This window comes from Anoplopoma fimbria, chromosome 9, assembly GCF_027596085.1.
Source record: "Anoplopoma fimbria isolate UVic2021 breed Golden Eagle Sablefish chromosome 9, Afim_UVic_2022, whole genome shotgun sequence".
Classification (NCBI taxonomy): domain Eukaryota; kingdom Metazoa; phylum Chordata; class Actinopteri; order Perciformes; family Anoplopomatidae; genus Anoplopoma; species Anoplopoma fimbria.
The window spans coordinates 21,679,464-21,707,233 of record NC_072457.1 but is presented as its reverse complement, the minus strand read 5'-3'; the positions used below and the strand labels follow the sequence as shown (position 1 = coordinate 21,707,233).

Below are 27,770 nucleotides of genomic sequence, written 5' to 3'. Positions count from 1 at the left end.
TTCCCAGGATGCACCTGGACTGGGGCGAGCAACCGGACGTGGGGGACAGCTGCTTCCTGTGCACACTTCCTGGTTTGACAGAGCAGAAGGGGGGCTTAGTATGGGGAAGGGGGTTTGGTGGAGGGGCAGGTCCAGCGGTGGAACAGGCCTTCTCCAAACAGGATATATCTGCCACAGCCACAGGTGCGAGGGTACCAACGCTCCTCATCCTCAAATGCATTTTAAAAAAGAAATCAGAGACCTCTACTGATTTGAAAAGAGGGGTTGGTTGATGGATGATGGAGGGATGTCAAAGAAAAAGTAGAGAAGGAGAGGGAAATAAGTATTTAGAGGAAAATGGAAAGGAAGGCAAGTTAGACACAAAGAGGGAGGGGAAAGTGTTCCTTTATTGTCTCGGAATAGACTCACTCAGCTGGGAGGGAGACGGCGCTCGGTGGGATAATCAGAGCATAATGGGTTCAATCAATAGTTTCCTTGATTGCACACATACTGTACATTCAACGTCAACAGTTGAACAGGAGCCAGAAAAGCAGCATGTTTTCATGAGGTACTTAATTCAGGATGTAAAATATACAAACCTGTAATGAAGTTTAATTGCAGCGCTCTTTTGCAGTATAAATTGCACAATGCTATGTTTCTATGGCTACCAAAAAACCCCACATGCAAAGTCTAACAGATTTAGAATTATGTGAAAGGATAAACAGATCTACAGTGAAGAAAATATTTACTGATTCTGAAGATATTGAGGTAAATATTTGCCCCTTTTACCCATGAGTATAGTCATTTTGCTTAAAAAAAAAAAGCAGACCTGTAATATTTTTCTGCCGAAGGCGTAAATAGATGGCCGTTTCAACCTCAGAAGTTTGGAGGAAGGCTGAGATGGAAGCTGAGATGCTAACTTGTGCATTTAATGGTTATTTTAAAAGATAAACTGGAACTATGAGTGCTGTCACACTCAGCATTATTATAAACTGACAAGAGTATGCTTATCAAGCTTGTTATCATATTCAGTCTTGTTTGTTTATGTTCATTGATCTGAACTTTAGTTATTATTCAGGATAACATTTTTTAGCAGCAGTCCTGCATTTGCGTGTCACCAGTGTAGAAAGGCAGGAGAGACGACACTGTAAGGAGCCGGCCATGTCCCTCTCACTTGGAGGATTGGTCTGACTCATTTGACCCCGAAGCCTCAGTCTGACCTTTGACTCTGAGGTGTCATCACCTGCGTCGGATTACGTGCAGAACTTTACGAGTGCACTGCGGCTTTTCAAACAGCCCACTCGCATCCACTTCCACTTTTGGCAACACAGCTCCAAATATTTCCACATGAGATGAGCACTGACAATAGCCTGTGTGTGTGCGTGTGCGTGTGCGTGTGCGTGTGTGTGTGTGTGTGTGTGTGTGTATATTTATACATCTATGTTTTTGAGGACCAGTTAGTTTCAGATCTTCGTAGTGGGGACATTTTTGGAAAGTGAGGACATTTTGGCCAGTCCTGACTTCTTCAAAGGCCTGTTTGAGGGTTCAGACTTAGTTTAAAGGTTTATGTTACAATTAGGTTTAGTGTTAGGGTACATGGGTGTGTGTGTGCGTTTGCGTGCGTGCGTGCGTGCGTGCGTGTTCCTCGGGTCACGATGATACCGAGTGGAACAACAGCGTATTGTGTCTTCCTCTATCATATTTCTCATCATCAGCACTGCCGTCGTCCAAATTCCACTGGTGTGCTCGCAGCGTGGCAGAGGGACTCGGCCCTGTTGTCAACCCCCATCCTGCAATAATAGGAAACAAGGCATCACTTTTCCACTTTCTCTCTCACTTTTCATCGCTAATTCAAAATATATGAGTTCCTGTTTGGAGCCCCCTCGCTCTGGACTTGATTGTTTGTTTTAGATAAAATGCTGCATGCCATTTGCTTTCTTATCCAAAATGCTTTTGTTGTTCATAATGTGCTGCTGTTTTTCTGTATATGGGTGGACGTTGGAACACATTTGTAATGTACCAACCACCTCTTTTGTTTTGGCACATACATTGTATGTGCCATATATATATATTTTACTGAAATTAAATTGAAATTTGCACCCTGTGCATTCGCACTGTAATTCTAAAGGGGGGATTTTATAAATACTGATGAGTTTAATGGAAAATAACGATTCATCAGCAGGGTCATGGTTAAACTATTTGATCATTAAACACATATGACATGTGTGACCATTTAGTTTTAACTCGACAAATTCAGAATGGAATTCTCTAAGTCTTAGTCCAAGCCTTAATTTCAAAATCTACATTGATGTGCTATACTGCCTTATTTCCACATCTAATTTCGAGGGACGAGTAGGTTCTGCTCTTTAACTTTCCTCATCGTGCCAGTCTGGGAAGTCTAGAGTATCTACTTTTGAAGCAGCTGCAGAGCTGCTTCTCTTCCTCAACCTAACCCGCTACAAAGGAGAGGTGTTTTTGTTATTTTGTTCACCCCATTTATATCAGTGAAGGTAGGCTAAATAACATAAATACCTCTCAGTAGAAATTAAATACGTTTCAAGAGCACCACAAAGTACAAAAGGATCATATAGCTAATCAACTCCTCTCTATAACAGTTTCAATAAAAACTGAACCTTTATAAACATTACAACCTTATTGTTGGACTGTTGCATTCAACTACATTAGTTTAGTTAAGTGTTTAAACTGTAAACTCATATCTATGATGATTGTTTACTCATGCATTGTACTGTACACGTGAGCAGATTTTATATTTTTTTGTGTTTTGGTCAGCTCACCACTAGATGGCGACAAAGACTAAGTATTACTAAACTTGCAGAGTCCAAGCAGCTTTACGTGACTATTTAAAGGGACATTTTGGTCAACCATTTTTCTGTCATAGTATAACATGTTTATATTTTCCATGACCCTTGTCATATTAGGTCATCTGTATTTAATATGAAAATGTCGAACCACTGTGTTAATAAATCATCAGATGTACAGTTTAAGCGGGCAAGAGTTAACACATAAATACATACAAAAAAATACCAAATAAACATGTCAGTGCACACAAAAGGTAGGAAATCAGTGGTGCTCTTTTAGGTTGAGACTGTTTGATTTAGAAACAAAATAAGCAAGTGCTTTAAATCTCTAAAAGGAAAGAACATGGCTTTTTTGTTTCGGTTCATATTTCCATATTTCATCTTGTGCCATTTTTAAAGGCAGTGATATTTGTTACAAAAAAACCGGCAAGAAAGAGATTATCTTGTTTATTTGCTATCAGAAACATACAAACAATAAAAAGTACAGTTCTCATTGGGTAGGCGTGACACTGGGTAATACATACACACACACACACACACACACACACACACACACACACACACACACACACACACACACACACACACACACTCTCTGCTGGTGGGCCGCCGCCGCAACGCTCTGTGTGTGGGTGGTCTGGACCAGGTGGAGGAGAGAGGGATTAACACCAGGCCTGCCTAAAGGGGGAACAAAGTATAGAGTGAAGGAAAATAAGAGACGGAGGAGAGATAGACATCTGTCCACCAGATGTGCGTTCCACCATACAGAGGTGGTTTATGAAATACAGAGAAAGGAATGAAAAGGCTTTTAGTCACGAGGATTAGTGACAACTGGATGCATTGTGACCAAAATAATATTCAGCCTTGCCGTCTTCCTCAATCGCTCTCTCTACTGGAAAAGTGTGTGTGTGTTTGCTCTAGTTGTCTGTCATTTGGTTACATACATAACATAAACACATCCACACACACACATATTGGTTCTCTTTCCATCTTTTCTTCCGTTTCCGGAGGAACTTCTGCAGGCTGCTATTATAAAGTATAAACCAATGATGACCACCTGTCAAAACATGTCCAGTTACTCTCTGTGTGTGTGTTTTTTGAATGGTGTTGATGACAGGGAATGAGACAGGTTGAACTTGCAGAGGAATAATAAACTCATCTGTTAAACATGATAATAAAGTAGAGCTCTTTACATGGTACACATTTCCATAAAAAAATACTGCAAACCTGCAAAACATAAGTAGCCTACTTAGCTCACATCATTTTATAACAATAAACATAGATCTATCATTTTTAGATTTTGGATTTTAATTTAAATTTCTCCTTTATAAATCATATTTCATTGCACACTAGCCTTTTTGCACATATTGTAACAAATTATCCCTTGAATCTAGAAAAAAAAGGTCCTAGATTTTCCAGAGCTTTCTTCTGAGTGATGAAAACGGAAACACTGATGGCTCCAATAAAAGCTTGGGAGTGAACCTTAACTAAACACTTCTATGCTGTTAAAAATACTCAACGGTGAACTTTCACGATTAAATTACTTAAAAATAAAAGTGTAGTAAAGTTGTAGTTAATGTAAAATAGGCAATGATTAGCGTTAAGGTTTTTAGGTTTAATTATAGTTGCTGTGTAATTAAAACAAGTGTTATAAATAAATATCATACAGCCATAAATACTAAGTGGCAAGACAGTTGCTTATCAAGGACACACACACTTCAACCGTCATCTATTTACTGTAAACTTCCTTTGAAGACAGTTATTGTGCCGCCAGCAGGGCTTCCTGACCACACACACATCTAATGGCTTAGTGTCACATACAGATCGAGTGTGTGAGGCCGTACACTGCTCTGCATACAATAAAAAAGAAAACAAATAAGTAAAAGAAAACAAACCCATATTTTTCTCACAACCAAACTCAGAATACATTTTATTTGTTTGTATAGAAAAAGAACCTACAGTTTGTTAATATATTACTTTTTGTCAACAAAAAGAAAGGAAATTTGAACATTAGCAGTTCCATGACATCTGTGAAAACTTTCATCTACAGAGGAAGACAGTGAGATATGATTGAAAGCTCAAGAACAGCTACTGTGCTACAAGCAGTTATGTGATTGTGCCTTTTTGCAGCTAAACAACATTTCCCCATCCAAATGTTTATGTGTTAAAACAACTGTACCAAATAGGTTACAGATGACTCAAATTAAAGCTTTGACTACAATTTACAACCCCGCCTTTTTTAAACATGCCACATAAATCTGTCACATTTTTCTGCCCTCACCTCTGAATATTTGCAGTCAGATTTTTTGCATTTAGTCAGAACACTTAATGTTACTTGACACTTACACACTGCTCCTTTGAGGTTTTTCTTTAGTTCCGATGGATTCACTGTTTCTTCCCTCTCCAGCATCTGTATATGTGCGTGTGTGTGGTTTACAGCTGTTTACATAGCTAACAGTGTGTGAGCCCTGTTCAACAAGCCCAAACTCTGGGATTCAGGCTTTTCGAAGGCCTATAAACTCTGGATGAAAGCTGAGGCCAAATTAATAAAGTTTAAGAGGATAAAGATGTGGCTTGTTACACAGCATGACATTAAAATCTCCCTCCTAAATGACAGAAAACAATCTGAATTTACGAGTTCTTGCCATAGAACAACATATAAAGTACACCAGTTAGTATTTGTGTGCGTCCTGTTTGCGTTGCATCCTTTGCCCTTACAGAGTCTTTCCCTGAGCCTTCATATCTCCTGCTGGCTCAGTTGACCCTCAAAGCTCACTCTCATAATGAGATATTAAGTTAAACCAGCATGCATGGAAAGGCAGATAACTGAGGCCTCAATCCACGTTCGCTCCAGCGTTTGGTGATACCTGGAACTATTAAAAGGCTATTTTGGTTGATGCTCCGGTTATTGGGTGCATTGAGGTTTTTATCCCCGCTTGGCGCTGTAATAGTTGTTGTTCTTTCGTAGCCGAGCTGTGAAACATACCTTTCTCCCACGAGTTATAGAGCAATAAATGCTGAAAATAAAGTACCTGGATTCCTTTAAAAACGCAAAGTTATCTCATGGTATAACTTGGGTTCTGAATATAGAGGAGCTTTTAAAGCAGCATGTCTGCGATCAACATGACAAATATTTAACCTGCAATCACAGATTTATTTTTCACCTCTTTGGGGTAAGCAGAAACAAGATGTGAACCCAGCACTGACATATATCATAAGTTAATATGGCGAACTTATTAACAAACTGTCGCTCTTCTGCACATCCAGCAGTCATGGAGCTACATTAGCATTTATTTGGAGTTGTGCGTCAGGTAACATGATAAATCTTAAGTCCAATATTTGCGCTCTTTTAGCTCTGTTTTTGGGCTCCACCAACTCCTGAGGAAAATAACTGCCTCTTTATCTACCAAATGTTCCACTATGTTTTTACTAGATAGTCAATAAAGTTTTTTAACTAGGCATGCACATTCAGAGCTTTTCAGACGTGACTGTCACAAATAGTTCACTGATAAAATCACTATAAACATGTTGGAGGATTTTACAAAGAAGGACAATTAGTTTTTAAATGCTTTAGAAACAGGAGGTCTTAATATCTAGATTTGAGTAAATATTTTGCCAGTCAAATCAAATTGTTTACAGGATGTTCGACTTTCGTTTCTCTATAATGCATGTAATACTTGACATTACAGTGTTTGTATAAAGACAGTAGTCCATGAATATGAGATATGATTTAACGGTTAATAACAATACCTCGTCTACCTTTTGGAGGTTGGTTTATGGCATTTTGCCCGTTAGACTTAGTCTTCTTGTTTTTCACATTTCCTTTAGTTTGTATACACTCTGGCGTTTCGGAGAATAATGCATCGGACAGCGCGTTGAGCATTAACGCCTTTGTGCATGCTCATAGATTTTGAGATCAAAATAAAGGCCTAGTTTGAAGATGGGTGTAGTCAGAGGAACGGCTCCTTGCAACTGCTTTTGCAGCTTCTATCAACTCCCATACACAGGGCTAACGTGAACACAATGATTATTTGAGAAACATGCCACCACTCATGATCTTAACAGAACAAGCAAATCACTTTTGTAAAACAGACATCTAACACATGTCAGCTATTTTCACTGCTTCCCACTCACGGAAAAATATTACATCATTCCTCCCTGTGTGGTCTACCATCAACTTTCAAAAAACCAAAGTCAAATGTTTAATATCTACATAAAAATGCAATTGAGAGCAGCTCTTGCTGTTTTATTATCTGTTTTCTTTGGCAGACAACTCAGAATAAAAAAGTAGACTCACGTTCTGATTGAAACTTTGATCACTTGCTGAAGCGATTCTTTTCTTTCATCTGTCATTTTCCTTTTGTTCCACCTCATGAATCATTACTGAGGCTAACATTAACAAACACTGAGTATTTCATTAAAGCGTGCAGCCTGACAGACGGCTTCTTCCCTTTCCGCTGCAGTAACAGATGAGCATCAGATTCAAAGCATGTACAGTATCACTGTAGATGGAGCTGTCAGTCAGCTTTGGCACACACACACACACACACGAGCTGGACGAGCTTTCACAAGCAGTCTGAAATGAAACCGACTCACTCACATTGTAATAACCCTCTCATTCATTCTCCTTCACCCAAAAAGCAGGAAAGCTTGTATTTGGATCGGAAATCTGCTACAAATCTGGGGACCATATGCCGGGACGTATTCAGCTTTCATGTCTTTCAACTGGGTCTTTTTTTGGGGGGTTTTATGAAAGAGTCCTCTTCTCTGCACATGTGCATCTCCCTTGATTCATATTCTTAACGTTTTTGCAGTGAATCCTGGCATTGTGTGTTTGCTGACAGTGCTCCATTTATCTAGGCGTTCTGCTGGGTGAGCAAATGTTTGGGGGTTAGCGGCTCAAAGGGGGCCTGAACTGAGTTTATACAGATGACTCTGGACTGCACATTCACTTATTTCTGTTCAGTTGTCAATAACTGGGGGACGTATAAATAGATTGGTTCCATATTGTTGTTCCTGTGTTCTGACATTGACCTTATGTGGACCCATAGTTGGATCACCAATTTGAAGAGCACAGAAAACAGACGCAGTTAAGGGGAGATAAAGCACAGAGGTAATATGGGATACATTTAAAGATGGTGGTGGGTAGGGGTGTGGGAGTTTTAAGGATCATATAGCTTTGAGACCTCCATAAATTAAATAATTTATTCAGTGGCAGCCATAGACTGTTTGCCTATGACTGTTTTTCCATTGTACATCATCCTTTGTACATCAAACCAGGCCAGTTCGCTTTAAATCACCTAGAAATTAGAAGTCTAGAAAAATCAACATTTGAGTCAATATTTTTCAGCCAAAATAAATTGTTTACAGGATCAACCTTTGTTTCTTTAAAATACTTTTAATTCTTTGACTTGGCTTGTATAAGGGCAATAAAGAATATGAGATATGAGTATACAGTTAATTGCATAATGCAACAAACAGCGCACTGAGTATAAACGCCCTTGTTTGTGTACGAAGCTTACGCGCCATATGCAAAGGTTCAGGTTGGGGTAAAAATTACGTTTAAGTTTAAGTATCATTTAAGGCCACTCTGGCTAATCTAGCAAATCAGTGTTTTATTGGATATTATGAATGAATGTGATGAAGCACATTGATTTGTCAGGTATTAAATTAGCTGTATTTCCACAAAAAAATTACTTTCCTGCCTGGTTATTTTATCCTTTAACAACTTATCAATTTTCCAGGAAATTTTGAGAATTGTGATTTAAAAGTATACAGTGCATTCAGAAAGCATTCAGACCCCCTCACTTATTTTGACATTTTGTTATATTGCAGCCTTATGCTTAAACTATTTAAATAATTTTCCCCCTCATCAAGTTTTTACAAAAAGAAAAGTAAGTATTCCATTGACACAAGTATTAAGACCTTCTGCTGTGAGAATTGAAGTTTACCTCAGGTGCCTGGTATTTCCTTGATCATCTTTGAGAGGTTTCTCCACCTTGATTGGATTCCACCTGTTGGTAATTCATTTGATTGAGTACGATTTGGAAAGTCACTCACCTGTCTATTTAAGGTGTAAAGCTGAGGGCTCAGAGACAGGATTTTGGTGAGGCACAGTTCTGGTGAAGGCTACAGAAAAAGGTCTGCTGCATTAAAGTTTCCCAAGAGCACAGTGGTCCATAATTCTTCAATGAAAGAAGTTTGAAAACAACCAGGACTCTTCATGTTGGCAGGCGATGGCCGTCCACCGACCATCCCCATCCCACGGACAGAACTTGAGAGACTCTGCAGAGAATGGTAAAAAAAATCTCCATCCCAGTTCTGCAAAGTTCATCGCGTCATATGCAATACTTAATGCTTTAATCACTGCCAAAAGTGCTTCAACTAATTACTGAGTGAAGGGTCTGAATACTATTGTTTTCATTTATTTTTTATAAATTTGCTAAAACTCTTACATCCAGTTGTTGCTTTGTCTTTTGGGGGTATTTTGTGTAGATTGATAAGAGGAAAATAACTTTGTGTCTGTGTCTAGCTGTGTATCTGTACATACATAATCTGGTAGATATCAATTATGCTCAATACAATTGAATACACCCAGATATTGTCCACACGTAATGGTGACGGTTGAAGTTGAAGGAGGAGCCAATGTGTATAGGATTAAATGGAATGGAATGAGATGAGACTATATAATGTGACCAAACATGACAAACTGTTGAACATGATACTCTGTGCAACATGGGGCTGATGGTGATTATTTTCATATAACCCCGGATTCATCATGAACAACTGGCAAGACCAACATGATGCACAAAAAGAACAAGGCCGCCATCCAAGAAAACAAGTTCACAAGCTCACATGTTAAGCGGAGGAAAGAGAGCGAGGGGTGAAGGGGAGTGAGCTTTTTATAAGAGTTGAGAGTCAACCAGGGTGGTCCTTTTAAGCTGCATGCTCAGATGGGAGGCTTGTCAACACAACACAACTGCAGAAATAACCTCCAAGTCATCCCACTGCTTCTAACTTCTCCCAACCGCGGCTGCAGACACATCAAGAGCTGGCCAACTCCTTCCCGTTACCAACACCCCAAGCTCGGTCTGGCCAGTGGGTGTCTGGGAGCAGAAATGTGTTTGTTTCAGTCAAATTGAAAACACTTCACAGCTTTTTGTTTTTGCCGATTCAGGTGTCCAACTTTTAATGCTTTAAAAAAATGTAGTTCAACTAGTCAATTTGGATGTAATGTTGATGTGTCAATTTTTTTTTTTTGAAGGAATATAAAGTACTGATTTGTTTTATCTGAAAATATACCACAGTTATCAGGCCAGAGCTCATTAATGATCCCAACCAACTCTTGTTTCCCTGGCTCGGGTCTCCAGCACCTGTCAGCTACGCTTGTTTTGGTTTTTTTTATGAGCACTGGAGGCAGGAGTGGATACAGAGCAGCAGGGTGGAGCGGTTTGGAGGGAGGAGCAGAGGAAAGGGGGATATTTGTGATATTTACGGGCTGCTAACGGCGTGGCGTGGCGTACTGCACAGCGTTTCATGGCACTTATAGAGTTGTCTTTCTTTTGAAATACTTGTCGACACGCTGAGATTTATAATCTCTGGTTGAATTCTCACTTGATTTTCAAAAAAAAGATATGATTCTGTGATTCTTGATACAGATCGATACATCTGAACACATCACAATAACGTTATGATTTACCTTTGCCCAATAGTCATTTTTACTGAATAATGTCAAGTCCCTTCCACACAGCTCTGCTGTCCTGTATCATAATTATAATTTCCCTATCATCAAACACAATTAAATAATGCTTTGGAATTTTTTAGGAAAAGAGATGAAAGTAGTATTATTAAAGAAGTCCAAGTCCCCAACTCTGTTCTGTGAGAACCATGTGATGGGCTAGGAGGTTTTCCAGTCTGTAATCTGTGTAAGGCTAATGTGGTATTGAAGAAAAGACATCCATGTTTTCTCAAACTTCTCCCTTACCCTCCTCAATGTTAACTTTTTCATCTCAAGTTCTAAATCCATTTCTTTTAGCCATCTTGTATGTACCAGGGGAGTCAAATTAAGGAGAATAAGACCATCAAGTTCAGGAAAAAAATGGTAAAAGGGGAATGCAAATGTCTGTGACAGTTTCTGAAATGACGCAAAACACCCCATTCTGTCATCCTTGATATCTTGATTTCCATTTCCATACCTGGCTTGAAAGTCTGATTTAGAAAATGTAAAAAGGTGGTTTGCAAAGACCGGCCTGAAACGAAGCTCTCTGCAATCTAAAATTGTTCCTAAATTGCACCCAGATCGTCTAAGTGTGGGTGACCGCAGGTTTTTTTAAAAGAGCTCAGGGGCAATCTGATACCAGATTTCAACCCACAGAGGAGCATTTGCATCTTTGCCACTATTTGCCGCTTTTAGAATATGCTCGATCTTGCTTGTTTGCAGAGTTTATGTTTATGAGAGTGCTATGTTTTGTGGGTTCAAACTCTGCAGCTGTTGTCTGTAATTCTAAATTCACTGATGCATAATCTAGGTTGTTCATCATATCAAATAGATAATGAAATATAATCAAATATGAGTTCATCAATTGTATTAACTATGTTTCAACCATGAAATGGATGTTGTTCCATTTCTTCTGTTTGCCTTTTGTTTGTTTGTCTGAGAGAAGTGGACAAACCCTCATGGTAATACGAACAAGAGAAAGAAGAGACAGGTTTCCTGCTTTTTCTACAAAAGAGATTAAAAAAAAAAACTCCCCATAGCTTTTGCAGAGAAGATTCAGATGATAGGAGCACAGATCATGAAGATAGAATGGGGAAAGAGGATGAAACACAGATAAAAGTAATTATCTCAAGTAACTGGTTTATTGATATTTTACTATTGATGGTATTCTTTTCAACCTCAGCAGTGCTATGTTGTGTTCAAAGTTAAAACTGGTGAAGGACGCAACAACTTGATGGAAGGCTGTATTAAATAAGTGGATTTAATCACTGTGAAGTCACAGTGATTAAATCTTAATCTTAAATCAGATTACAGTTTTGAAGCCTGAAGGTCGGCATTTTTGACGTCGCCATCTTGGTTTTGTCCGTCACCAACTTTTTGTTTTGGTACCAGAAGTGACTATGATACAGTACCAACATGTTATACTTATGCGGTGTAGTTCAAAAGATGCGATATTGACACAGGGTTCCTGTTGTTTATAAAATGTAAAGAATAAAAGAAGATTTTTAACAAATAAATGGGGTAATAAGAGCTTTATTTATTGGAAGGAATTTAGTTTGACTGAAGAACCAAACAGAAGAAAACTGCTTTTTTAATAGAAATTCAACAGTGACTCCTTTCCAAATAATTTATCACATATTTGTGAATGTTAAACTAGTTGTGTTTTTTTTTCTGCAAGTTTCACCCTAATCGTAGAAAATGGTTGTAATGACTTACGACAATGAGATATGCATTTGACAAAATTAGCATTTATTGATAATAATCTCGAAGATAATAGAAGGTTGTGTTTAAAACATTTTTTTAATCTAAGTTATACTTTGGATAACATGTCTACCGTACTAAACCAACCTTTTCTAAAATCTGCACTGTGCAAAAAACAAAGACTAAGAACAAATTGAAGAGGTGTGATCTACTTCTAGAAATACTCCTGCATTTAAGAGCAGCTCATGGTCTCAGTTACTCAGGAACAAGCTAGTCTACAAGGTTTAAAATGTAAATTGAGATCTGGACACTTGTACACAGATTATTGCTACTGTACTGTTGTTTGTTATAGTTGTTTCATTGCTGTATTCATTTTAGCTTTGCCCTAGGGATGGCATCGTCAGTCTGCCTGTTAGTCCACCACATCTGTCCAGACTCCATAATCTGAGCTACCACTGGATGGATTTCCCTGAAAGTCGTAGTTCCTATAAACTGTGATCACCTGACTTCTCCTCTAGCGCCACCATGAGGTTGCATTTTTCAGTGAAATATAACTCGACTATACTAGACAAATTGCCGTGAAATTTGTTAAACGCATTTATGTGTTCAGATGAATACTCCCGGAGCTAACGAAATTCCCATCAGCCTCCTCAGTGCTATCAGTGCTCATCAGTTGCATTCAGTGCTAGTTAGCAAATGCTACACACAGCAAGCATTATACCAGTCAAATATCTGCATGTTAGCATTGTCAATGTGAGCATGTGATTGTGCTGGGATTAGCATTTAGCCTAAAGTATTTAGCATGTAGTGTTGATCTATGGAGCAATTCTGAGCGTGGCTGTTTGGATAAAAAAGTTGTCAGTAGAAAGAAACTAGATTGTTATCTTGACCTTTACGGTATAATTATAATCATTCCCTCTCGGCCTCATGGGAATGTTACAATCACTATTTTACTTGCACTTTTGTATTAGGATATCCAATTATAGCAGTAACCGGTAAAAAGGACAAGTTAGTTACTACTTAAATATATGCTTATAGTAAGTAAAAAATAATATTTTTTTGTCTTTTTAACCTTTCATCTAGTTTTTCTTCATGTTATACATTTTGATATACCATTCAAGTCTTTCAACATAACCATTCTCTTTTTATAGAGACAGGATGCATGATGAGCTCATGGGTAGCTCTGCTGTTATATGTCTCTGTCATCTGTCTACGCCAGGTTTTAGGGATTGGAGAGGGGTGTCCCCCCCCTTTTCTTCAAATATACACACTCCATCATATTTCCTTTCACGGTGCTCATGCTGCAGTCTGACTCACACATCACTGATGGACTTAAGTGGGTCGCACTCCCTGGAGACTTTTTTTTTCAAGAGGGAAACAGGACTGTGAGCTGTAATTGAATAAATCTCGAATAGGACCGTTAGTGCCACGAAAGGCAAACTGTTCCCCGAGGGGTTATTTGGGTGGAAGGCAGATGTTAACAGATGAGCCACATCACACTCACACCAGCAGCTACATACAGGCTGAGGTTTCCTCTATACATTTACCCAGTCCTCTTCTGGAGTGGATTAAAGGAATAGTGCAAAATAATTGTTACCGTCTTATTTTTAAAATAACTGAAATGATGACAGAATTAGATGCTCATGCACCTTCACATGTTTCAGAAATTCTAGATGTTTTGAAAAAAAAAAAGGAAACTTTAAGACTGAAAAATAGAATATATGACTAATACATTAGATGGTCCATGTGAGGTTTCGGTTTCCTTTTGTGAGGAATGCTATTTTGTACTATTTGGGCTTGGACACACTGTAGGAAAGCAGATTAACAATTGTCAAACTGCAGATTTGTTCTAATCTCTCATTTGCCCATGATATCACATCTTCTTACCAGTGTCAATATGTTTCCACTGTTTAAATTATAGTTGCAACTGCTTAAACTTTCCATAATCTCTTACAAACACACAAAAAATATTTTTATAAACATGAATATACATGTTGTAGACTACTTTCTACTCAAGCCATCAGATGGAGTCGCTCGCTCTTTCACAAATGTTCAATAACATGTAAAATGATATATGAAGATATTTATGCCTTTGTATAGAATGTACTCCCCTTGAGGCTATAATGTTAAAAGTGATAATCCATCTCTTCAAAAGAGGACATTAATATATATGATTGATGTATCGTTTCAGTGAGTTTTACTGCTCATACATTTATAGAATAAATTAAATCATTTTTTTTTTTTTAATCTTCATTCTGAATCCTACATAAAAAGCAGGCGCACTTCTACCGCTCCAATTTCCACATAAGGAAACAAACAGCAGTCTGAACGTTGAATAATACCTGAAGACCAGATGAACAGATGTGCTTGATATTCATGCTAAACTCTGCTGCGTTCTTGTGCTATTTATTCAGGCCGCAGAGGCTAAAGAACAGGCATGTTTTCCTTTAAAAGTGATGTGGAGGAAATCACACACTGAAAATCAGTGAACAAGGGAGGGAGAGATCAAGTGTGCACACGCTGAGATCTTTTGTGATTACATCTGATAAAATAGAGAAATAAACGCAATTTTAATTTTTCAGACGAATGTATGTATATTTGTGCAAATCCGTAAAGGCCTATCGGAAGAGTTGAATATTAAGACCTAGACAGGCCACTATTTTTCATGTATTTTAATAGGCTTGCAATTCTATTTATTAAACGGCCTCCATTGCCCCAAAAATATTTTATTTTTATAATTTTTATTTAATTAAATGTGCGGAATTATTTAAAAAATATGGAATAAATAATTAATATTTATGTGATTTGTTTTGATTTTATTTTTTTAGTGTTCCTCAGTTCGTCTTTCAGTTAAGTATCTTATTTTTTTGGAAAAAAAACAAAAACAATATGTAAAGCTGTCAATAAAAATAAAAGTAAAGGAGGCTGTATATGTTTAGCTTTTTTTTTAATCCCAGTTGCACAAACTCTGTACATTTTATTCCAAACATATTTAAAACTGTACAATACCAGTCATTCAGAAACGGATATCTAACTATGGAGGCCTGTGTACAAGTCTCACCATCACACTATGAACTGCATTTGTACATAATGTGGGTTTATTCTCAGACAATTCATGGAGACAGTCGGCCATCATTAAACATTACATAAATAAATTAGACGAGACTTTTAGGATGCCAGCGGCTGAACTGGCCAGCTGAGACACCGGGTAGCTGGGGACCATCCTGTGCAGCGAGACAGGAGCGCACGAACGGGCAGCTCGGGGCCAGAGAGGGGGGCAGCAGCGCGGCGCAGCGTCCCGGGCCGAAGTGCTCAAAGTCCAGACACGAGGGGAAGTTCTTGGAGAGGAGCGTGGTGAGTGCAGGTATGATGCTGGGGTTCGTGTGTGGGCTCAATCGACTCCTTAAGTCCAGATCGTGGTACAAACCGGGACCCGGCTGCGGAGGAAAGAAGCTCACCCTGTGCGCTCCGAGGAGAGGACGCACGGGCACCGCGCTGCGCTCCTTGGATCCCTCAGGGGCCCCAAATAAAACTGCTGCCTCTTGAAGCGCTTCCGCCGCCGGAGAAAACTCCCATTCTCAAACATGCCGGCTGACAGGGGGTCCAGGGTCCAATAATTGCCCTTGCCGGGGTTCCCAGGCTCCCGGGGCGTTTTGACAAAGCAGTCGTTCAGAGACAAGTTGTGCCGGATGGAGTTCTGCCACGCGGGGAACTTCTCTCCATAATAGGCAAAGCGGCTGCTGATGAACTCGCAGATCTCGCTGAGGGTGAGCCTCTTTTCGGGGCTCTGGAGGATCGCCATGGTGATGAGGGCGATGTAAGAGTAAGGGGGCTTCGCCGAGAAGGTCCCCTTTTCTGGACCCTGCTGCGGTGGGAAGTCTCCGTCGTCCCGCGCGTCAGTAAAGGATGACGCGCTCCGCTCAAATATCAGCGAGAAACCCGCGTCCTTCTCATCTTCACCCCCGCCCGTCCGTCCCTTCACGTCGATGTCCAGCTGCTTCATGACTTCACCGTCCAAGGTCATGGTCCGGAGTGTCCGGTGGCACGGCGGCCCCAACGTGCGCTGATCTGGGACAGAACCGACGCAGATCCCCCCCTCTCTCCCCCTCTCATTCACATCTGACTGCATCTTAAGACTCTTCTCAGCCTCCCACTCTCTGAACTCTCTCCTCCTCCTCCTCCTCCTTCTCCTCCTCTTCCTCTTGCAAAACAGTCTGTCTTCATTAAAACAGCAGATCCACATCTGACACACAAGAGTGTTGAAGTCTTAAAGTTGACACTATAGATGGTTTACTGAGAACACATATCACAATGATTAACCACTAATCTGAAACAACAAATGTTTTTTTCTCTCTATAAAAGCCTCAACATTGGCTCCGGATTGTCTTATTGTTTTATTGTGATTCAGTTTAACTTTCGGTTTTGCAGTCATGCTAAACACAGATCTAAAACATAAGATATATAAACATGATAAAAAGATTTAAAAAAATCTGTGAAACAAATGCAAAAACACAACTGCACAGTGTAGGTCAAGTGACAGCTTTAAAACAAGTTGAGAACATCATCAGTGGTTAAAATCACCTTCATCCGTCACCAATTCTATGTGGAAGAGGAAGACTGATTATCATCTGACTCATCCTGAATATTTAATCAGATAGATTAAAATAATTTCTCACTCCTTCCTTTATTACTCTTAATTATTATTATTTAGTTTTTAAAACAAGCTCTGAAAACCGACCAGCTGCATAAATGTCTCGCTCAACCACACTGGATGCTTTTCAAATGTGCAGGTCTATATCAGATTCTTTACATATGTATGTTTTATTGTATGGCGCTTTACTGGCTCAATCCTTCATTAAGGTTTTAGTGTGATATTTAAGTGACCACAGCAGGTATTTGGATTGGACTATGTTTAACGTACATGTTCATTTTACTGAGCTTGTTTCTAACTTTTATGCTCTTGGCCTACATAGCGCTCATTTCCTTCGGTGTTGCTCATTGCCGGATGGTTTGGCACACAGTGACCGAGGCAACGCTGGCTGTTTTCAAGCACGAGCAAGACGTAATGCTTTTTGAAATAATAGCTGCACTGTATCAATTCACGTGTGGCCACCCACTTGGAGAATGGGCCTGTACTGCGGGGAGGGCTGAGGAAAACTGTGGGAAGTCTCATTAGTGATCCATTCTTCCCTGGACCTCTCGTTTAACGTGACACGTGTGTCCTCCTCTGAAACTATCCTTCTATTTTATAATCATTGCACTTTTTGCAGGGGATTTATATCAAGATCGGGCCTTACCTATATCCATAGAAACAAAAAGACAGGAAACAAATGTTATGTTTCATACAGAATTTAATGCAGCACAAAACCCATGCAACACACACACACACACACATATACAAATCTATTAATATTCTTCCCACAGAAAACAGCAATGCTGAAGAAATCCATGCACCAATTTAACCGTCAAATCCCCAAATGAACAACAAAAGAAAAAAAACAAACACACTTAGAATCAATGACAAAGACGACAAATAACTTAATAATAACAACTTAATTTAACGTGTGCAACTAAATGTTTATCCACTGACCTTAGCAGACAGTTTTTTCTGTCAAAGGTCCTGAGAAGTAAGTTGTTTTGCAGTTAATGACAGTGAACGCAGCACTGAGCTCAAGTTGCAGTTTGTGGTCCCGTGCAGAAATAACTTTCTGCTGCAGCCATCTGGCGCAGCTGACCATTATACACAAGCAACACTGGAGCTGTTTGGATGAAAAAATGCAACACTTTCTACTGAATGTGTCCACTTCTTAGGCTTTCAGGATCCCATTCATGCTACAGTGATGCTACAAATCAACATAAAACAAACCTGTCAACTTTATTAGTCCTGTCACACATGCTACAAACAGGTCAGAGTGCAAATAGGATCAGTGCAGTAAATAATTAAGTACAGGTAGTACAAGTCATGTACAAGTCTTTTTTTTTAATTTTTATGTTGTTCTCTGATACAAGCAGCACCGTTTGAGCAGCCATAGAGCCAAAGGGAATTTGTGCTGTTTCCTTAGGTACGACATTGTAGCAGTGATGGTAATTTAAACACTGAGTCAAGGAGGAGCTGGTGCTGCTCTTCTATGTTTGTATTCCAGCCTGCATGAACTGTAGAGGACAAAGAACTAGGAGCAGAGAGCGTAGTCTTGGATTGTTGTGTGCAAATGTGCGTAGTGCTTCGTCGCATGTGGACGTAAAAACCTTTGCACGGAGCGTGTTTCTCTAGGCGGTGTGTTTCCGCTGAGCTGAGGTCAGCCTCACAAAATTTCCACACTTGAGGCAGCACGAGATGGAGTTGCCCTCTTTCCTTGGGATATACCAGCATTTGACACAGCGCACTCTGTACTTCTTATACCTTCATAAGTCAAGACAGAAAAAGATACTGTAGTGAAGTGTACTTCTAATACTTGAACAAATACAACATAAGAAACTACAGAGAAGTAAAATGTATTCGATTTCACCTTTATGCTAATGAAACCCAGTGGTGACTATGAGCCAATATCAGCGTATCAAGTGTTATGCTTGAAAACAATAATGCATTTCTGCATTTGTGGCGGTCCGTTTCTGCCTGGTAACCAATTTTTATTGAGTTGTTTTTAATCCTTGGAATTATTGTTACTGATAATTGTTGAAAGGGAAAATTAACTGACAAATATGACCGGAGAATCCAGCTATATTTAGATACAATTATACAAATTAAAATGCAGTCTAATATTTTATATGTCATAGGTTTTAACATTTTGGATGATATTATTTTCCATAATAATTAACTGGGATAACCAATCTTCATTAGGGACCTCAATGTTACAGCCATTATAGAAAGTCCAACTCTGTGTAAAAAGTATATTTTCTGAATGTCTGCTTAAAAGTTAAGACTAAATTCCACTAACTTGAAATGTGGCTTTATGCTTCCATAGTGATCTAATATACATGCCCTCGTACTCCATGTATGTTTTTAAAGCATTCAACAGCCTTCAGTGTTAATATGAGCTACCTTATTCCACAGGCATTACAGAGTGGAGTCCCGTCCTCTGCATCCCTCCACATGGGGGTCTTCCTGGTGCAGCATGATGCACACACTTTACCCTCTTTTGAAACAGAAAGGAAACATATCTTTGATTAGTGTTACAGTCACTTTGAACTGTGTGTACTTAAAAACTGCTTTTAATCAAATAAAGGAAGCAACCAAACTTGCTAACATAAACAAACAAGGCTGTATATCTGAGTGGAGTCACAGAAGAGTCTTGGCTGCCTGGTCTCTGAATGCTGGAGATACAAACTTGTTCAAAGCATATGCAAATTTCCAATAGTGAGTTTTTATTTTTTATTTCAAATGTTTGAGGGAGGAGAGATGCTAAATCACTGCAATGATCTGAAATGAGCCTAAGCATCGGCTGCACCACTGGAAGTTATGATTCAAAGTTTAAATGTATATTCTGTTTCTTGTTTTGAAGGGAACTAGTTAATACCATTATGGTCTTAGGATGTTTACACAATAGTTTCCCCACATAAATGTGCACCACCTGTTCTGTCCTCAAGACACATGTTTTGATGTGGTGGCGCCCTCTAGTGGAGAAAAAAGACATCTCGTGCAAATAAATACTACCTGCTTTATTGCAAGTATAGAGTAACGTTGATGCATTCATTTTAAACACATTGCATGGCGGCATTATATTATAACATGTCTGAAAGTATGATAATTATTTATTTATTTAATATAAAATGATTTAGTTAATATAAACTATGTTAAGCCTCTTTATGGAGTTTTCTCTTTTATTCTCCCCATTCAAGTTTTCTTTTAATATAATTGTTTCTTATCTGAATTGAGGGGCTGAGGATGGACAGTGTGGTGTGTTAAATATGTTTTAAAACCTTCTGAGACCAACTTGTATTTTTCTAACTGTGAATTAAATAGATTCATCTATATTTCATCAATGAGATTATACAATTAGATATATAAAATTTCAGTTACCCTACATTGCTGTCTAGGGAGGCTGTAAAAATATTAACTGACGTTCGGCTTCATAAAATAGCGCAGGCACTCAATGGTTACTCACTGGAAACGCTGGTCGTTGGGTAACTCTCCTCATCGGAGCTGCTAGTTTTAATGGATTTCTGGGACGTCCGACTCCTCAGCCTCTGTTTCCTCACGCTCTTGTGGAGCTCCTTGCTGCAGCAGACACCAATGATTATGCATGTGAACTTTTAGTGCTGTTAGCTATTACTCAAGTTTTTCCATCAACATTTTCTAAACATGCAAACATGTAAGGAATACCTGTCGCTACCTGTATTTTGAAGTTATGAGGAGCCGACATTGTCCCCTATTGTCGTCCAGTTCCGTGTCCATCCTGAACGCAACTCCCTGGAAGTCTGGGTCCTGGATATCAGCACTCCGCCTGGGATGAGGTTGTTTTCTAGGAGTCTTGGTTCTGCACCGCTGGGTAGATGGAGACGCAAGTTCCTCCTTTTGTACTGGCCTCGGTTCTGGTTTTGATGTTGGGGGGTTGTTTCTCCATTGTGGCTTGAGGATTTCAGTTGTGCAGCTGGAGGGCATTTTCCCTCTATGTGAGCGTGTGGACATTCTGGTTTAGATGATGTTATTGTGTCATCTTGTTTTACGAGTGACTGACACTTCTCTGTAGTGCCAAATAAAAGCGATGCGGATTGCGAATTAGGCGGGACGGGGTTCAGAGGGAGAAGCTGGGTGTCACGTGGGGGCTCTGCAGTCAAAGCAAAGTTTGCATTGTGGTCCAGTGCTGGCTTTGACCGAGCTACATTTGCATCTTCGTTTGAATTAAAAGTCAGCTGGGCATTAAGGAATGCGTAGGGGATGTGCGTTTGCGACAAAACATTTTCAGAGAAGGGGACATGCAAAATATCTCGTTCGAAAGAAAAACAATCCCTCTTACAATCCTGGTTCCACTCAAATTGACTGTCAGCACTGAGCTCTGGAACATTTTCAGTCGTTTGTGGCTGAACACAGCAGCCCACCTTGGAGTCTTTCACATGACACTGTGTTTTAGAACTTATAGTTCTCCTGCCGTCTCCTCTCACATCTTCCACAAGACTGACACAGGCTGGGATTTCTTGGCTCTCGCGGGTAAGAAGGGATGGTCTCAGAGTGCATTCATCACCCACACAGTCACCTCCGACTCCCTGATCCGTTACATCTGCTGTCACAGTCGATGATTTATCTTTTGAATGGCCTAATTTTGCGGTAGATGATACTAAACTTGGTTCTGACTCCACATCTCCTTGATACAGGAGCCTCTCACACTGCCGATTGATCAAACTCAGTACTTTCCAGGGGCTGTTGCTTTTCGGATGTGGCTCAGTCAAAGTTGTGACCTTGCTTTCCTCCTTACTTTCCTCCTTCACTTTTCTCATTTGTTTATAAGGTGACTTATGAGACAAACGGTTCTGGCCAGAATTGTTAGAGATTTTAAACAGATGTGCATCCTCTTCCTCTTTTTTGACTACAAGAGGACCTTGTCTAGAAGTCTCATGTAGCCATGTGGAGGGTGAATTTGTGTCCAGGAAACTGTTGTGGATGGGGGACGCTAGCTTGGAAACTTCTTGGAAAAGGTAAAAGAGTGCTGAGTGGGAAGCATCATGTTCAATTACGCTCTGGTTTCCCTGGACGAAGGCTGCTTGTTTCCTCGGTCCTGTGGTCATGTTGAGGAAGAGCCTGTAGCATAAAACAAACCAACTTTTTAAACGGAGGGGGTCAGGGGTTGTTTAGCAATGTAGAAAATAATAAATAAATATATTTTTAATTATAATAATAATAATATATAATAATAATAAATCTTGCTACACAAACATTTTTTGCTCGTCAATTTACAGTCTATTGGGAAAAAACTACTAGCCTGGGAGGAGATTGGCCAGTAAATATTGCTTCATATTAAAACCCAAAAGTTCAATAGAATATTACACCATTTGAACTATATGTGTATGTATAGCTTGTATAACTGGGCTACATAAACTACTGTATTATGCAAATACCACAGTGAAAGCAGATAAGCTGAATTTCATTGTTTAACAGTTTTGTTTCCAAACTGTTACCAACAGGGATGCTGGGATATTTTAAAAACGTTCAATTAAATTGTTTAATTGACGTTAATTGAAATGTTTAATTTTAAATTAGGCCTACATTAGAAGCCTCAGAGCCGACATGGGTTAACGGGAATCAGCTTGTTGTTATTTTAAAGAAAAACAAGGCCGAGCTGTCATTTCCGCCTGAATATAAAAAGGATGTGTGCTGTGTTACTTCATTAACTCACCGGGAGAACTGTAACTTCAGATTTGTTCTAGAACACAAATGTAGCGCTTTGTCCTTTGATGTCGAAGACTTTCGCGGTTTTCGGGGAGTTTGAATGTCGCGAGCGCAGAAGCAGGTCGGATGGATATTGACACAACATCAATACTGATAACCCCTGAAAGTAGGACTGTAAATGAGTATTCTTCCACCTTTTATTCTCTCAGAACTGCATCAGCTGGATATTAGTTCACTTAGGCCTTAATGTTTTGTACTACAAAAATAAAATAAAAAATAGTCAGTGAGGCCTAGGTTGTTTTTAGCAAATGTTCTGATTTAATTAATTAACTCTTTAGGTATTTAAAAAAAACAACCCACAGTGTTGGTTTAAAGTTAGTCAAGAGATCACTGCAGAAAGCCTAGTAGATCCATAGTTGCATGTTTCTGATCGATTAACTATGATCTTAGAATTGGCAGCATCTTGCATTAAGATCTCGACTTTATCTGTTGTTGACCTGTCATGGCCTCTATGGCTGACCACGTATTTCACAGTTGGGCCTCAAGACAACAGCACAACATGTGGTCACAATCAAACAGTCCAGTCCACCAGGATCACCGTGCACTACTGTGGATGCTCACCTCAGATCTCCCAATCGATCATCACCTAATTGATGAAGTATGCCGATTTACCGGGACTGTCTGCTGTGATCCGGGTCGTGTGTTGGACCAGGAGGAGGCACGCGGGTGTTTTTGGTTTGCTAGATTACACCTGCTGGGGAATAACAGCGCTTTCCACGCGGAGCTCCAGTTTCACTTGTTAGCTGCTGCAAAGCACTTTTTTTTTTTGCGACAACACAAATGTTTGTTCAGATCCTCGCCGGGTAAAGTTTGGACATTTTTTTTTTTTTTTTTATAAAAACAATAGTCGCCTGTTAATTATGCAATGAACAAGCTTCGATTATTTCAGTACAATGTAAAGATACTTTTTGTCCCCTTTGAGTCCTTGTAGTGTTGACAGGTAGGTCGCTGGGTAATGAGGGCAGTGTTCAAAAAATTCTGTTTAAAAACGTTTTATTGCACAACTTTAAATATTTGTAATGTCTAATACATGATATACACAGTTGACTTACATTTGTGCGTAAGGACAAGTACAGTAGACTTTTAACAAGTAAATGGTAGATGTGGTAAAACTCATTCCAAGGTAACCTTAAGCTCACCAGCTCCAAAACACACTTGTCTCAAGCTCCATTCTGCTGTGAATCAAAGAACACCTGAAGCTGAGAGGAAGGGCTTTAAAATGCATTTTCCATCCGGCACTTGAAACTAAATTTTGCCTAAATATGTTTTGCAATGTTCATAGTGACTAAATCTAAATTCTGCCTTACTTTGTTGAGAGCCCACCCTTTCAGCTTCAAGCATGGTTGTCTTTGAAACACACATTATGATAAATGTCTTCTTCTGTGTCTGGCTTCAGTACCATGCAGAAGAAAACATTTTAGAGGTCTATGACTCTGAAGTTTAGTCAGTGGGTACATATTGATAAACCATCACAAGAACTCCACATGAACCTTGCACCAAAAAAATTAAGTAAATGCTATGCATACAATATCTAGTGAATCAGAGTGAAAGAAATGACTGAGAACATAATCTTGTAATACTTGTGCGTATACGAGCTGTAACAAGGAATGTTCCATTGAACAACACAAAGATGAACTTTGTTGAAACTTAAATCTGTAATGTATGACAAAAAACATGAGATGTATCTTAAATTGTCTGGTGTTTTAGCAAAGAACAGTTTGTGAGATTGAATGGCCTCTTGATGCTGGCCTGAGAACAGTCCACATAAATAAATACATCGTCTGTTAAACCATCACAGTGTGTGTGTTTGTTTTTGGAAGTAACCATTAATTTCACCTTAAGTGAGGCTTAAATAGTGTTTGGCTCTGCCTGATGTCATCTGCAGGCCTGTCCTGTCATTGGTTTACTTTGGAAATTGTCAGTCGGGGATAAGTCTTGGGAGTTGCTAAGGACTCTACTATCCTAGCCGTGCATCCCTCCGCGGTCGTCCCATCGCTCAACCAGCACCCACGCCGTCAAGCTTGCGGCGTCACCTCCGTCACTTTTCTCCAACTTTCGGCAAGCGCCCCTCTTCTCAGTGAGGTTTGGGCACATGGCCGTCCACGTAGAAGTTCCTGGTGACTTTGGGCAAGGTGAGCTCAATGCCTTCAAGCTCTGGGGTGAGAATGATCTGACATCCCAGCCGGGAGTTCTCCTGAAGCATGGGCGCCATGTCCAGCATGTCATCCTCACTAGAACGCCAAGATTTGTGTCATAAATTTACAGCGTTCTACCTTGTGCCAAATCGCACACATTTGCCTGTCGTTAAGGACAATGCCATTGGTAGCAGACCTACCTCTCTTCGGGCTCTGCCAGTTTGTCGAAATGGGAAGAACTCACATAGACGTGACACGTTGAGCAGGCCAGTGATGCCTCACACGCTCCTTAATAAAAGAGACACACAAATAATGAGCAATAAACATCTTGAAGTCATGCTTCAATTAAATATTTAAGAAACAGCTTTAATTGTGCAAGTGCTCACCTTCCAGTTCAATTCCATGCCTCTGAGCCAGATACATGACATTATCTCCCACTTTGGCCTTAATTGGAATCCTCTGGCCTGACCGATCTATATACACCACGTTCACCCTGAAACAGCAGCGATTTAAAAACTATTTAACCTTATTAACAATCATACATGTGAGCCCATCTGGCAAGGATTTGAAAAAGTAGGTCTTTCTATATTATTTGCACATGAATTACGATTAGTATTTTGTAAATGGTAAATGCACTGCAATTACATTTCACTTATTTTACTTAGCAGGACAAAGTCCCACTATATCGGGAGCATTCAAGAGTTCAGGGTCGCTGCCGAAGGACACTTTGACAGGTGGACAGGAGGATCCAGGGTTAAAACTACAAGCTCTGCAGTTGATCGGTGTCCCACAAATCGTTTACTAAGAATATAAAATGTTGTACTTTAATGTGTACCCTTAAAATAATAATTTCTCGGGACAATGTGTTCCTCAAATGCAGCATATGCATAATATGCAGGCTGCTGGTTTAAAGTACAATTTGTTCAGTGCCAGTCCATGTTCAGGATGTGGTCCAACAAAATATATAAACATTGCAAGTTCAGCATGACTCAGCAACTATTTAAGCTGTTTTTCACTGCAGATTTAAAGTAGCCTCCACTGACTAACTTCGCAGTTTCAATGTTTTAAGTAAAACGTGTGAATTGATTAATAACAGAATAACATATCATTGAATACCATATCATTGAATACCATATCAATGAATAACATATCAATGAATAACACATCAATCCCCAATAAACAGTCCCTTGTTAACTCACACATCCTCGGGGTCCTCAGCATTGGACCTGCCCTCCTCGTTGTGGTAAAGACCTTTGGAGAAACAACCAAACAGAGGCAGGAACATCAGAAGTGTGCGTGTTTCTGGAGACACAGTGACGTCAGCTCCTCCTGACGGTCCCGGATGTTGACAATGTTTCACTTGTCGCATGTGGAAGTCAAGTTACACAAGTGTTATTGAGCTGACCTTTGACCCCTGCCTGCCGGATAACCTTTGCCCTCCTGCAGGCCAAACTCTAAAGGCATCAACTAAAGCTTGAAATCTTGAATGCAAAACAAGCAACTCTGTAAACAGTGAGCCCTGAGAGGAGACGCGGTCCTCTGGGGGCTGCGGTGTCAGCGGGCTGCTCCTCTCACCTATGCTGGTCTGCAGGTGTCGGTTTATGGTCCGGAAGCTGTCGAACGAGCCCCTCCTCTCGAGACTACCCGCACCGCTCGCGCAGCCCTTCAACCTGTAGAAGGGACACGTGCTACAGTCCGGTAAAGCTCGAGAAAGCCTCAAAGTCAGACCCACGCGCGACCGGACAGCCGCTGCGGCCGCCATGTTTCTGTTTTGGTCACGTGGGAGAGAGCGGCCAATGGGAAGAGAGCGCTGGAGTCAGCTGTGATGCGCTGCTGCGGACAGCAGAGGGCGCTGCTTCTTCACACACACGCACACACACACACACACACACACACACACACACACACACACACACACACACACACACACACACAACACACACACACACACAACACACACACACACACACACACACACACACACACACACACACACACACACACACACACACACACACAGGTGACAACACACACACACACACACACACAACACAACACACACACACACACACACACACACACACACACACACAGGTGACAACACACACACACACACACACAGGTGACAACACACACACACACACACACACACACACACACACACACACACACACACACACACACAACGCTCATCATATAGGGGGGACTCATAGAAGAAGAAGAAGAACTCAGATCAAAACACATGAGCAGTAGGCCACTGTGATGTTGTAGCTGATCGAGATGGTGCTCATTATAACTGTAGGGCATTCTAATCATAATTAAGATTATCATTTTTTTTTGTTTAGTTTAGTTTAGTTTATTTGCACAATTGAAAAATATAAAAAACACAACATTGATAAATTATATTACAGTGCAGGAAGAGGCAGAAAGCCCACTGGGCTTATTTGAAGCCTCCACCTATATAATATTAAAAAAAAAAATCACAATACTATAACGAATACAAAAAGAAAATACATATGGTATGAAATACTGTACTGTATACTGCATACAAAATCATGTGTTTTGTATGCAGTATCAGTTAGTAGCACTAGCAGTGTTTCCATTTTCTGTTTCTCATTCACTACATTTCAAAGGTTCATGTAATACATTTTACTACATTTATCTGAAAGATTTAGTTAGTAATTATACTTTTTACATGCAAAACATATGATCATTGAAAATGGTTTGTTGTTACAGATCGTTAGACCCAAAACCTACAATATTTGAAATTGGCTCCATATGACCAACTACATTTCTAAAATGCTTCTGGCATGTTAATGCACAAGTAATCATAACAATCCAGGAATGTAACATTAACAAAAATATAACATTTTGAAAGGTGCTGTTTTGCATAATGAGTACTTTTTCTTACCTCAATATTCAGATAATCCTTTTGCAATAATGCTTCCACACTTTTACGGTTTTGGTGTTATGTGATGATGACATTGCATATTTGTTCATCTAACATTGATCAAATTTGAATGCTCTTCTTTTACTTA

At 39.8% G+C, this 27,770-nt stretch overlaps 3 protein-coding genes and 1 pseudogene across 4 annotated transcripts in view; 1 reads left to right on the top strand and 3 right to left on the bottom strand.

Annotated features, from left to right (window-relative positions):
- The first annotated feature begins 8,915 nt into the window (after positions 1 to 8,915).
- Positions 8,916 to 27,770, top strand: part of s1pr5b (sphingosine-1-phosphate receptor 5b) — a 54,725-nt gene continuing 35,870 nt past the window's right edge. Inside the window, exon 1 of the mRNA XM_054604284.1 lies at positions 8,916 to 9,095. The gene's annotated coding sequence lies outside the window, so the exon portion shown is untranslated. The remainder of the gene's footprint in view (positions 9,096 to 27,770) is intronic.
- Positions 15,234 to 16,294, bottom strand: LOC129095725 (forkhead box protein D1-like; annotated as a pseudogene).
- On the bottom strand, positions 17,640 to 23,321 carry zglp1 (zinc finger GATA like protein 1). Of its 2 annotated transcripts, XR_008531401.1 has the most exons (6): positions 23,159 to 23,321; positions 22,545 to 22,697; positions 20,547 to 21,949; positions 20,319 to 20,431; positions 19,256 to 19,349; positions 17,640 to 18,616 (listed from the first exon to the last, which is right to left on the bottom strand). XR_008531401.1 is itself a non-coding variant. In XM_054604282.1 (5 exons), exons 2-5 carry the CDS (start codon positions 20,840 to 20,842, stop codon positions 18,484 to 18,486), a joined length of 636 nt encoding a protein of 211 aa, XP_054460257.1. In that variant the 5' UTR covers positions 20,843 to 21,949; positions 23,159 to 23,321; the 3' UTR covers positions 17,640 to 18,483. The 2 variants fall into 2 exon arrangements, 1 of the variants encoding a protein (XP_054460257.1); XM_054604282.1 differs by lacking the exon at positions 22,545 to 22,697.
- fdx2 (ferredoxin 2) lies at positions 23,581 to 26,533 on the bottom strand. Its single transcript, XM_054604285.1, has 5 exons — positions 26,308 to 26,533; positions 25,932 to 25,983; positions 25,119 to 25,225; positions 24,933 to 25,020; positions 23,581 to 24,828 (listed from the first exon to the last, which is right to left on the bottom strand). Exons 1-5 carry the CDS (start codon positions 26,492 to 26,494, stop codon positions 24,672 to 24,674), a joined length of 591 nt encoding a protein of 196 aa, XP_054460260.1. The 5' UTR covers positions 26,495 to 26,533; the 3' UTR covers positions 23,581 to 24,671.

Bases quoted from the DNA above. Each gene is read 5' to 3' on its own strand.
- zglp1 (XM_054604282.1), bottom strand. From the start codon at position 20,842: ATGTCCACACGCTCACATAGAGGGAAAATGCCCTCCAGCTGCACAACT. The intron at 20,432-20,546 runs GTAGCGACAGGT...TGTCTGCTGCAG, and splicing joins CTCATAACTTCAAAATACAG to CAAGGAGCTCCACAAGAGCG. The intron at 19,350-20,318 runs GTGAGTAACCAT...CTGTTTCAAAAG, and splicing joins CCCAACGACCAGCGTTTCCA to AGGGTAAAGTGTGTGCATCA.
- fdx2 (XM_054604285.1), bottom strand. From the start codon at position 26,494: ATGGCGGCCGCAGCGGCTGTCCGGTCGCGCGTGGGTCTGACTTTGAGG. The intron at 25,226-25,931 runs GTGAGTTAACAA...CTGCTGTTTCAG, and splicing joins GCTGAGGACCCCGAGGATGT to GGTGAACGTGGTGTATATAG. The intron at 24,829-24,932 runs GTAGGTCTGCTA...TTGGCGTTCTAG, and splicing joins CTGGCAGAGCCCGAAGAGAG to TGAGGATGACATGCTGGACA.